At 42.0% G+C, this 13,021-nt stretch overlaps 1 protein-coding gene across 3 annotated transcripts in view; it reads right to left on the bottom strand.

Moving 5' to 3' along the window:
- The window catches only part of SLC24A4 (solute carrier family 24 member 4), a 90,530-nt gene that overhangs the window by 17,208 nt on the left and 60,301 nt on the right, over positions 1 to 13,021 (bottom strand). For 2 of the 3 annotated variants that reach the window (XM_066607534.1, XM_066607532.1), the window contains exons 5-10: positions 9,342 to 9,426; positions 7,131 to 7,234; positions 6,772 to 6,846; positions 6,201 to 6,226; positions 4,528 to 4,581; positions 1,301 to 1,443 (exon numbers count right to left, since the gene is read on the bottom strand). In XM_066607534.1, coding sequence (XP_066463631.1) covers positions 1,301 to 1,443; positions 4,528 to 4,581; positions 6,201 to 6,226; positions 6,772 to 6,846; positions 7,131 to 7,234; positions 9,342 to 9,426 — 487 coding nt within the window. Of the gene's footprint in view, positions 1 to 1,294; positions 1,444 to 4,527; positions 4,582 to 6,200; positions 6,227 to 6,771; positions 6,847 to 7,130; positions 7,235 to 9,341; positions 9,427 to 13,021 lie in introns of all 3 variants that reach the window. The other variant, XM_066607533.1, reaches the window with a different exon arrangement.

Raw genomic sequence — 13,021 nt, forward strand, 5'->3', positions numbered from 1 at the left:
GTCACCTTCCTGAATAGTACCATTACTTATTTTATGCTACTGTTCAGAGGTGACCAGTTCTCTTTAAGGCTGTCTGTCCATGGGCGTTGCGATATCCCGCGGCGTATCTCCGCCGTGGGATCCGCCGCCCAGGAGCAGGAGCCATCTGACGGATCTCCGCGATGAGCCTATCTGACAGATAGGCTTACCGTGGAGAATCGCTGCAATTCGCAGCATGCTGCGATTTGCCGCCTGCGAGCGGAGAATCGCTATGGTTCTCCGCTCGTGGACAGGGGGGGGGCTGCACTTTCTATAGCAACGCTATGGAAAGCGTGCACTGCGTTCCCCGCTCCCGGATCATCGCAGCGGGGAATGTAATGCAAAAACGCCTGTGGACAGGCAGCCTTTGTGATAAAATTCTATATTCCTGAAGTCACCACTAGGGGGAGCTCACTACATACTGTTTTATTATTGAAGTCAATATAAAATAGGATACAACAAGCTTTTAAAGGGGTTTTCCATGACTGAAGTATTGACGAGCAATCCTAAGGACAGGTCATCAACAGTTGATCGGTGGGAATCCGCCACTCGGAATCACCACCAATCAACTGATTGAAGAAGCCATAGCGCTTGGATGAGCGCTGTAGTCTCTTCTCAGGCACTTGATGTCACATTCACTGCAGCACAAGAAAGGAAGATCTGAGATTTCTAAGGCTGCTCTTACATGTAGTGATTTATTGTTTGCTCATACAGCCTGTTTATACAGGCAGATAAATCATTCACTTGCTAAATCATTTAGTCAATGACATTCATTGTACAAGTGAATGGGAACGACGGGGTGATCAGTATTTAAACCGAACAATTAGCGAACAAACCAATGATGATTTTCATGCTTGCATGAAATGAACAATGAGTGAATGAATTATCATTCATTGTTCAAATGTTGGGTGTGTTTACACTGAATTATTATCGTTCAAATTTGAGTGAATTAGTGATATTTTGACCAAAATCGTCCCATCTAAATGCACCTTAACGAACAGATATTGCCCACGACACAGACTGAGCAGTGTTGGTGAAATTTCAGGACATCCACTACTCATGAGATCATCATTTTGATTGTGATCTGAGGATCAAGCAACGGGCATAGTGCAGGTCCCCGTGCTTTATCGGCACCGTGGCTTTCCCCTTTAAGTTCGTGGGGAAGGGGGTACAATGTCCTGCAGAAAGGCTAATATCGCCCGTGTCTTTACACCCTGTAACCCCTCAGTGTCCAGAATCTTACAGATATCTCTGTGGTTTTCTCCGGTCTGCTTACCCTTACCTTTCCACAACAGGGGGACTGTGGGGTCATCACACAGCGAGTCACAATACACATTACCGTCTTGCAGCTCACTCCCAATTGTGCAGCCGTTCCCTAGATTCTTGCGTTTGATAGTGAACATGTGCTGCATTTTCATATTGTATCTTTCACAAAACAAGAGGAACAGTTACAATCCTGTCACAAATGGGGATTACAAGGCCTTATGAGCAGGTTACATATCTGGATACAATGGGGCTTATTTACTATTTAAAATACGGCAGTTTTCTGGCGCAAATTACGACAGAAAACCGTCTTACATGCTTGCACCACCTTTATCATGTGACACTTTCGGACAGTTTTTCCAGTTTGTCGGAAAAAGGGGGAATGGCATTGACTGTGATGAGTGATGAGGTGCATTAAAAACCATGAAATAAACATAATAGAGCAGAAAGTGCTGACTGCAAAGCCCTATTGAGATCAATGGTGACCTTGTACCACGGTTAGTGCGGCATTCGGGATGCTGCGATAATCGCGGTAAAAAGCATCCAGTGTGAGAGCGGCCTTAGTAAATAAACCCCATTGCACATAGGCAGCTTTTAAAAAGTTAGAATCTGTATGATACTCCAATTCTGCTGCTTGTTACTGGAAACAGTCAGCAAAGTTGTAAACATAGTCTAAGGCTTCATTCGAATGAGCTGGAATCTTCCGGCTGGAATACAGCGGCTGGTTCCATAGACTCCTATGGGAGCCTATGGGAGCTGCCAAAAAATGGAAGTGGGAGAGAGTTTAGCAACATCTCTGCTAAACTCCCTCTCCCTTCCCTGCCCCTCCGCTCCTTGCCTTGCGGCAGAGAGGAGGAGAGAAGGGGGAGGGAGACGCTGCTAAACTCCCTCCGCCCTGCCTTTTTTGGCAGCTCCATTTCCGTTGTGTACATTCTGCAGCATTTCTGCTCCATTTAAACACACCCTAAGGCCTCTTCACACAAGCGTAGTTTTAGTGCAGTATGGGCGCATGAAAAGATCCGTCTAATAGAACCAATGGTTTCCCAAGGAAACGTTCACATGAAGGGATTTTAGACGCACAAAAATTCACACCTAACAAATACAGGACATGCGACTGCAAAGCTCACATCTAAGGTCTGTGCTGCGAGAAAAAATAGGACCTGACCTATCTTTGGTGCATGATGCGCAGGAGTTTCCATAGACTCCTATGGGAGCTGGATAACACGCATCATGCAGCTCCCGATCACGTAAACAGGCAATTTCACTGCTAATTAGGTTTGAGACGTAATAGTTGGAAATCGCCCATTCACGCTATTTTCTCCCGAGCGTTAGACGATTGATTATTTTGTGATGCTATTAGAGCGTGAAAAGTGAACTGATGTGAACGAGCCCTAAGAATGTTGAAGAAGAGAGGGAAGATTATGAGGATCCAGGATATGCCCAGATAAAAAAGAAGAAAAGTGGAAGACTTTAATCATGAAAGACGTCAATTGTGATTACTGGAGGTAACTGCACTGTAATCACTATCACTGTGTAGAAGTGGTATCTGACTATTATATGGTGACTGCATTGTTTGTATTATTATGTTCCTAATTAGATAGATAACTATGAGATAGATAGATAGATAGATAGATAGATAGATAGATAGATAGATAGATAGATAGATAGATAGATAGATAGATAGATAGATAGATATGAGATAGATAGATAGATATGAGATAGATAGATAGATATGAGATAGACAGATAGATAGATAGATAGATAGATAGATAGATAGATAGATAGATAGATAGATATGAGATAGACAGATAGATAGATAGATAGATAGATAGATAGATAGATATGAGATAGACAGATAGATAACTATGAGATAGATAAATAAATAGATAGATAGATAGATAGATAGAGTAAGAGGATCCCTGACTGTATAATCTTCCTTTACTTTGCAGTTTTCTACTGTCACTGGGGCATTTATAAATTTTCGCAATTACAGGAGAAACAGCTCCTTGTTGTACCATTAGGCCCCCTGTCCACGGGTGTTGCGGTATCCCGTGGCGGAGCTCTGCTGCGGGAGCCGCCGCCTGGGAGCAGGAGCCGCAGACGAATCTCCGGTAGTCAGCCTAATCTGATAGATAGGCTGACTGCGGAGAATTGGGGCAATTCGCAGCATGCTGCAAATTGCCGAGGACAGGGGGCCTTAGTCTCTGGCAGAGCCAATCTGGATCTACTAAGACCCAGCAGGACATTCAGCAATGGTGTGATTGCCAGGTCCAAACGAGGTACTGACATTGCTATGTGTACTGCAAAAAGACAAGCAAAAAGCAGTTCTAAACTCTTCAGGGTCCCTGCTTATCTCCGCTGGGCACCCACTCAACCTGCTTCGGATAAATTACAGATGATAAAATAGACAGACAGACATAGATAACTGTTAGATAGACAGACAGAAGACTATAAAATATATTTTGATATTCTGCAGTATTACAGACATTAGACTATATTACAGCAATGATCTTAATCTGTTACTCAATGAATACAAAGTGTCTAATCTTTGGTAATAACCATGTGATCCCAAACCCAAGCTTGTGATTGGGCGGCACAGATTATAAGTGATTATCCCCTAAGGAGACTGATGTGCAGTGCTCACACTTTCAGTATCCTCTCTTAATCAGTTGCTATTAACTCCTTCCCTTCTAGTATGGTTTAAGTAAAGTAACAAATGCCCCCAAGAACACAGCTAGGGGGACTGACCACTCTGGCAGTGACCAAGGGCCAATGTAGAATGTATGATCAGCTATTACAATCTACCAGCTGGTGGAGGATAAATTAGACCCTGGGAACAATGAGGCAACACATCGAAGTTGACATATTAGGTAAATTAGAGGGACAACTTCTCCTTAAATTAGAGCATATGGAAGACAACAAAAGTGATATTAGAACACTAGGAGCAATCATCTATGTGTACACACACCCAGCACTGGAGATAAAGCAATAACATGGGGACAAGGAGGTTTCTGGACTTTAACAGTTTTGGTGTAGTGGTCCTTAAAATATTAAATAAAGTGGAATCTATTGCTGTAGTAGCTTCCCCTGCAAGGCTTGTCCCTCAAAGTCAATGACAGAACTACTAAGAAACTAGGATGAGAAATATTGGGCACCAACCTGTGGCATTTCAACCCTTGCAAAACTACAACTCCCAACATGCTTGAAGACAACTGGAATAAAATATTGTTAAATGAATACACTTACTTCATAATGAGTATGTAAATCAGATACATGATGATTAGTATCAGACTCTCCCACCTGCAAATCACAATAAACAATTGCGTCACAAAATGTAGTAACACGGTGACATACAGACCTGGCCCCTTCAGACGACTCGATGTGACTGTTGGGACTTGTAGTGCTACAGATCCTAAAGGGATTAATTCTACATCAGCGACCTCCAACCTGTTGAAAAACTATAACTCCTATAACTTTTTTTTATCTTCCTGTTGATGGAGCTGTGTGAGCCCTTGGATTTTGTAGGACGAGCTGTAGTTTACCGAATTATGGTCTATATGACTTTTTGATCACTTTTTATTCCATTTTTGTTGTGAGATGAGGTGAGCAAAATATAGCGATTCTGGCATTTGTGCATTTCTATCGTATTCACCCGCACGATAAATAATGTAATATTTTATACTTTTAGAGACGTGGCAATACAATATATGCTTTTTTAAAAATTATTATTATTTTAGGCATTTTTTTAACTTTTCATATTTTTTAGATATGTTTTAAAAAATGTTCTGAAACTTTTATTTATACTTTTACAAGGGGATTTAAAGAAGTTGACCGCTTACTGGACAGCATTCCCTCTATTCCACCAACTGTGCTAAAATAACAAAATCAATCCTCTGAGATGGCGATCCAGTACTGTACCCCGCTGTGCCCCCGATGTTTGTTGTGGAAGATGATGTCACTAAATATCACGTGACCAGGATGTGAACACTGAGGAAAGGAGAAACGGTGGTGACGCTGCAGCCATCATGGGATATCTGATGATATCACATGACGACAGCAGATTCTGTTATTTTAACACAGTTGGTATTATAGGGGAAATATTGTCTGGTAACCAGATAACCCCTTTAACCATACAGAAGTAAAAACTTTCTTTGTTGCCCATAGCAACTATTCACAGCACAACTTGCATTTCTTAAGAGAAAAATAAGAAATTAAATCTGTGCTGTGATTGTTTTATTTACATTACTTTTCCTGTACTGATGCTAAATTACATCTTGTATTGAACTCCAGAGCTGCACTCACTATTCTGCTGGTGGAGTCACTGTGTACATTCATTACATTACTTATCCTGTACTGATCCTGAGTTATATCCTGTATTATACTCCAGAGCTGCACTCACTATTCTGCTGGTGGAGTCACTGTGTACATACATTACATTACTTATCCTGTACTGATCCTGAGTTACATCCTGTATTATACTCCAGAGCTGCACTCACTATTCTGCTGGTGGAGTCACTGTGTACATACATTACATTACTTATCCTGTACTGATCCTGAGTTACATCCTGTATTATACTCCAGAGCTGCACTCACTATTCTGCTGGTGGAGTCACTGTGTACATACATTACATTATTTATCCTGTACTGATCCTGATTTATATCCTGTATTATACTACTTTTCTAATTAAAATAAAAGAAATCTATAATAAGTCCGCAGCAGCGGCTAACCTGCTCATTGATTGGTTCCATTCAACAAATTTTTTATATGCTACCCAAAATAAAAAAGTCAAAAATGAGTCAAAACAACCAAAGAGGAAAAGTCTGATAAAGTTTTCAGCAGATTTGGAGTGGAGAGTGCAGCTCAGGTGAGTGCAGACTCCACCTGTAATGAGATATGGGGTCTGCGCTATAGTACTCACCAAACAATAACTTCATCATAAATAAACTGAAAGAGATAAAATGAGAAGACAAATTATAATAAGACTCAATGGAAACAATTCAAGAAACCTTCATATGCAACTGAAATTTGAAGATAACACATCCTGGTAGACAATGGGTCCAATATAACGTAAAGGGGCCACAGGGGCAACCGTTAAGTTGGATTCATGCTGGGCATTGTTGGCATTTCTTAACATAGGCTCATATTCTATTAAACATCAGCAGCAATAAGGCAATTTATTAAATAACAATTCCCTAAAATAATACTGTCTGAGTTATACCCTTTAGAACCCAGTATTGCTTTACTCCCTTCTCTGCTGATATAACAAGAGGGGGTTGAACCCGCTTTCGCCGCGATGGGGAGTGAGGCAATTAATTCTGCTTTGGACATGTTTGACTTTGGGTGTGTGCACTGAATGCATACTCCTGGATGCCTAGCTATTAATTATGCATGAAAATCTGTTCTGGATAATATCACATTCAGCACAGTGCATCTGACAAACTCTGGAAATATAACCATGAATATGTAGGACCAGAATAGACATCACTTACGATTATTAACGCTATTATTGCTAAGATGTAGTACATGGAGTCCCGGAACAATGACCACCACGTCAGGCGCACAACCTGGAAAAACAGGGAAGGGTTAATGAGAGAGATAGGTAAGGAGATAGATAGATAGATAGATAGATAGATAGATAGATAGATAGATAGATAGATAGATAGATAGATAGATAGATAGATATGAGATAGATATGAGAGAGAGAGAGAGAGATAGATAGATATAGATAGATATAGATATATATGAGATAGATATGAGATAGATAGATAGATAGATAGATAGATAGATAGATAGATAGATAGATAGATAGATAGATAGATAGGAAAGAGATAGATAAATAATTTTTTACCTGCCCAGCAAAAACTCCGCATACACCAATTATACATAAAATATTAAATACAGCTGAACCAACAATGGTCCCAACACCAACATCACCGTGGGTGATAAAAACGCCTACAAAAAACAGAGAGAGATGGTTGTGATTATTTAACTGCAATAATCTGATTAAAATGATGTTTTTCAACAACTTTTGTAGGATATAAGAGGGCCTGTTACAAATATCACTATTTTTGTTAGATCCTCTTATTCAGGGGACCTAATTACCACCTTATTCCAGTGCTGAGCAGCAGGGGGCGATCTACTCCTTCCCATAAATCTAAATGTGATTCAGGACATGGATGTCATTCACAGAAAGCTCTGTAGTTGTGTATATCAGTGTATAAGTGTTGGCTCAAAGATGGTTTTTAATCTCAGTTTGCTCATTTTTTTTGCAAACATCAGAGTGTGATTTTCTCGCCTGCGCACTCACACTACAATGTGATGTCCCTGAACAATTAACGCCAGGTGACAATATCTTGGAACGATCCCTTTAGACTGAGATTGGATGATTCAGGTTACAGAATCATCAGAATTTCTGAATTATAGCTGAATTAAAAGCAGACATAATGAACCGCCAGAAGGTGTCGGAATGAAATAAAAGTAGATATGTAAATAGCTTCCAGATTATCAAACATTTCCAAATCGTTGTTTGCCTTTTTAAAGGAGTAATCCCTAAACCATTTATCACCTATCCACAGGGTAGATTATAAATTTATGATTATTAACCCTTTCCAATCCACTGTCTGACGTCTGAAGACATTCTGATTGAAGGCTGTACAGCTCCGATGTCGGAAAACGTCTGGCAGGGTTTTCTTACTGAATATTACTGGCCACTCTGTTGTCAGGGGCCTCTCCAGCATGTCCCATATTGCAGTACTGACTCTAGCCAGCAGATGGCGCCATTGTATAATGGCAGAAAGAGAAAGCCCCCTAGGAAACCCTCAATCCAAAATTGGATTGCAAATGGTTAAAGGTCTGACCACTGCGACCTCCTGCGATCAAAAGAACAGCACACCCCGAGTCCTCCTTAGTGAATGGAGCATGGTGTGTATGTGTGACAATCATTCCATCCACTTCTAGATATCTGAGTGCCTTGCTTGGCTATCTCTATAGATAGTGAATGGAGTGGTGCTCACACATTCACACTGCTACTCCATTTAACTGGGGTACTTGAGATGCGCAGTTCTCATGATCCCAGCAGTATATGAAGAATATATATTTTAATATATATAAATATATGTTTAAGAATATTCAAGCAGTGCACTATTCTAAAAATTTCCTGAGTTTTCAACAAGTTTTCTAAAACATGACAGGTTCTCCTTACCCAACCATTTGCTGATGTTTGTACCCTGTTTTATGTCTGTAAGTTCTGATTTTCAGGTGGTCTTCCCCATTTTTCTGCTGTTTTGCAGTTTGCAATACACTTTCAGGGAGGGGGAATGTAGCAAGCCTAGTATTCTGCCAGTAGTTCACTGTCTTACACTTGCTTGCCCTGACTTCCCATGCTGCATTGCAGTTTGTGGTCCAATCAGCGGAGCAGTATCTACATGCGTGCCCCTCTGCTCTTCCAGGAAAATTCAGGCATTCTTGACAAATATTGAATAAACTCAATATAATGTGTATGCACACAGGCACACACACCCTCCCAGGAGAGGCAGAGATTGAGGAGATGGTTAGCACAATGACACATCTGTAGTTCTGTCAGCTTGCAGCCTGTGAGAGCACAGATAGCTCCTACCTTCATTGCTAAGAAAATGTCCCTATGTCCTTGTTATTATAGAAGCTCTGTACCTAACGATAGACAGTGGATTGCAGAGAAGCTGGAGGGGTCCCCCTAGTGGCAGCCACTTGAAATGTGATTTACAGTGTTAAAGCAACCAAAAATGTAATGCAATTATATTAAGGAAATGATGAGACTAACAGAAGCTAGTAGATGAGCATAAATTGCTGAAAACTTAGTACCCCTTTAGGTTTTAAAAGAAATTTCATTGTATGGAGGGAGAGTACCTTCAGAATGTGCTGGGTTGTCATACGTTATGAACTATAAGATGCTGGATTAAAGGAATTTAACTGTATAAACATTTGGAAAGAAAACAACATTGTTGACTATTATCCTATCCAGCCAATTACTATCATTGATCACAGAGAGTCCATAGGATGAACATACATACTGTAAACTTACCAATGACAGAGGCGAATAGCTCAGGAGTGGAGCTGCCTGCCGCCATGAAGGTCGCCCCAGCTACATCTCCACTTAGGTGCAGCCTCTGTAAGAAATGTGCTCATTAATCAGAAACAATTCACAGCAGACCAATCCCCAGATGTGCAGGCAATGCCAGGTTCCAGCCGCCAAGCGAAAGCTGTCAGTCAAAGCATCAGAGGATTCTGGGAAATGAGGCTTGATTGACGGAGCCGAGGAGGCAGCTGGCGGCATATGTTCCCATGTTACTCTGATATTTTTGCATAAATTCAAGATCAACTGTTAAGATTCTGAACAAGCTCCAAACACAACAGATTTGGTGATTAAAGATGCTGCGTTACACTCCAAGGTTCCCGTAAAGCCTGGGTGCCAGGAATTAGAGAGTTCACGTGCCTTATTTCCATCTATACTCTCTTTCTATTTCAATGTTCGACTAAAAGTACCAAAAAATCCTTCATTTGTAGTCTTTGCACGTTGTGAATTTCTATTATTCCTTTACTTCTCCCCAGAATCCCTTTAAAGGGCACTTTACTGTTATTTTTATTGTTACGGATGTGTTCACACAGACGTTTTTATTGGATCTCTTTTATATATTTTTGGCCTCCTGCAGACGGCCGGGTCGAATCCCGCTGAAGAGAATTCCCAGAGCAGGGTGCGAGCCGTGCCCCTGCAGTGACCACCGCGGCTCACCTGCTCCGCCGTCTCCTCCGCTCTGCTATGTGCCGGCTGCCACCCAGCCAGCACATGCACAGAGCAGAGCCGGCGCGTCATCCGTGACATTTTTGTACAGGCCTCAGCGAGGCTCGCACAGAAATAGAACATTTGTTTTCCGCAGGAGTTTTCACGCAGTCAAATTGCGGCTGTCTGCATAGCATTGAATTATCGAATGCAATCCTATGGCAGCGGGCACAGTTGGAAATTCTGCGGTAAATCTTGCTGCGGAATTTCCGCCCGTATGCAGGAGGCCTTTGTCTCTCTAACCTTCTGTACATGCCCATTTGAAAAAGGATCCGTTAAATGGCCATCAAAAATGGAAGCATACAAAAGCCACTCTATTCAGTTCCGTCCTCCATCGACTATTATGTTAAAAAAGTACGTGTCATTTCCGTTTGCTTTCCATTTTTTTCAACCGAACCATAATGCAGCAGTTTGCGCTATTATTTACGTTTAAGACGCAAATAAGACGGAAGGAGGGGAACTGAGCTGAACTGAAGCCCTTCAGTTTCGAGTAAAATCAATGGGAACTTAAAGGAACCATTGTTTTGCATTTGGGTGCTCCTCAGAAGGAACAGCATGAGAACCTTCACAGGAAGCATAATCACTGTGTGCATTAAGTAATGGAAAACCCACAGCAATTATGCAGTCAATACACAGTGGACAAATTCATGCATAAATTATTTGGCTGTGGATTTACTTGTGAAAATGCTGCAGATTTTAACCCTTGTATTTCCGAATAAATCTGCAGCATAAATAGGCATACTGCAGAATCCACAGCATTTCTCAAAAACACTGCGGATTCATTGGGGAAAACTTTTGCAGCTTGTGAAGGAGATTTTTAAAATATCCTCCACGTGGCTTGTTTGTAAATGCTGCGGAATGTCTGCAGCGAATCCTGCAATGGAAATTCTACAGCATTTCCCCATGTATGGGGATGAGCCTAAAGGGAAAACAATAGAGCGGATGTGAATGAGCCCTAATAGACGATGTTGTGTTTAATTTCTGCACCATTTTCAGTATCTCAGTTGGCTGTCAGTAAATGTAAACATTCTTGCTTACATCTAGAGGCCGAACTAATAATTCTCACAATTAGCCCCAATGTCCACAGGCGGATCTGCTTTGCAGAATCCACAAATCAAGCTGCCCATAGGAAGACATGAGCATCTGCGCATGGATTAAAGCATACAGATTTCTTTTGCGGACCTTTAGGTCTGGAAAACAAACCGCAGCATGCTCTATTTCAGTGCGGTTCCCTCCGATCCGTAATTAAATTGTGGATGGGCCGCGGATTCTGCGGGAAATTAAGAGTTTTAAAGAAAAACAACCCCACTGCGCATGTGCGGTGGCCGGCGCTTCTGCACACATCCGCAGTGAAGAAAATAGAAGGCCCGGACAGGCATACAGAATACCCAGACGGTTAAGCACTGTCCTTGGCCGTGGGCAGGGTCAGATTCCACTGCGGGCTCCCACATGCCGAATCTGACCCGCCCGTGGACATTGGGCCTTAAATATGTTAAATTCTATCCAGCCTAGACAATCCTCTTCGAGATAAACATAAGGACTCCTGCACACTGTTGAGAGCGATATTGGGCCGCGATTCACTGCCCGCGCAATCCTTCTGAAAACACCTGAATGCGTGGCATTTTCATACAGAAACAGCGTTGCATCCCTGCGGGGTTCCCTTCATCCCCGCCGAGGCTGTTACAGCCGTAGCAGGAGATCGCGATGTTCTCCCACTTTTTTCAATGGGGCTGACGGTAGTTGGTTTCATAATCATGCGTTTTCACTCACTGTCGCATCGCGAGAAAATCGTGTGATTTTCTTGCCAGTGTGAAGGAGCCCTTCAATGAGGCTACATTCACATTGACGAGTGCGATATCGTGCCGAGAAACTTGGCTTAATATTGTGCTTGCCAACGTGTGTTTTTTATGCTTGTACAAGGTGTTTTTTTTTACTTCTGTGACATTGCGATCCTCAGGTATGTGTTTCACGCACGCCAAAGGATGACAAGAGTTTCTCATTGACTGCATGCAAGTTCCTATTAAAAAGGTGTTCAAAAGAATGGATTTTATATTCATGCGAGTTTTGTGCGAATCGCGTTGCACAAAACCAGCACGACAATATCGGTTGTGTGAATAAGCCCTAACACAAATGTATCTCCTATCCTAATAGGAGTTTGTTACAACATATCAATGCGGGTTATATGCATCGATTTGGAGTCTAGACTTACTACCTGAGGCCGCCTTCACATGGGCGAGAAAATCGTGTGAGATTTGTGCGTTGTGAGATGCACAAATCTCACACAAATATGAACCCCATTCTTTTGATTGCGATCATACACATGAGAGATTTTTTTCCCTGCATAGCAACGCAATCCTATACGGGAAGCAAATTGCGTCATGTTCTGTCTGGCTGCGTGATCTCACATCACAGCCCAGCAGCAATGGGAGAATGGCAGTGAATCACGACCCGATATCGCACTCGGCCGTGTGAAGTTAGCCTAAAAGAAGATTTTCTAGACTGGATTGAACTGTATCAAAAATCTTCAACTGTGAGAAGTTTTCAGTTTGTACAGATTTTGCCCCTCCGGATGTAAACAGTGAATGTCACCATTCACTGAAGCAAGCAGATATGTTCAAAGTGGTGAGAAAGTGTATTAGAAAGTTGCAGACCTCTTTATTGTACAGCATTAAAGGGGTTTTGTCATTAAAAAAAAAAAATCGATACTTACCTATTCCTCCCCAGCAGTCTACTTACCTTACCTTCTCCCCGACGATCTTCTCCTGGCTCCTGCAGTCTCTGGATCACCTCACCTCCAGCCGGCCGGATTCTTCTTCTTTCGGTGACGCTACGTACGTTGCCGGCATTCTGCTTCCTGCAGGGCAATGTACGCTATGTTACTAGTGACGTAGTGTTCAAAGCCTAGCAGGGAGTGCTGAGTGCTA

The sequence above is a fragment of the Eleutherodactylus coqui genome, chromosome 6, assembly GCF_035609145.1.
Source record: "Eleutherodactylus coqui strain aEleCoq1 chromosome 6, aEleCoq1.hap1, whole genome shotgun sequence".
Taxonomy (NCBI): domain Eukaryota; kingdom Metazoa; phylum Chordata; class Amphibia; order Anura; family Eleutherodactylidae; genus Eleutherodactylus; species Eleutherodactylus coqui.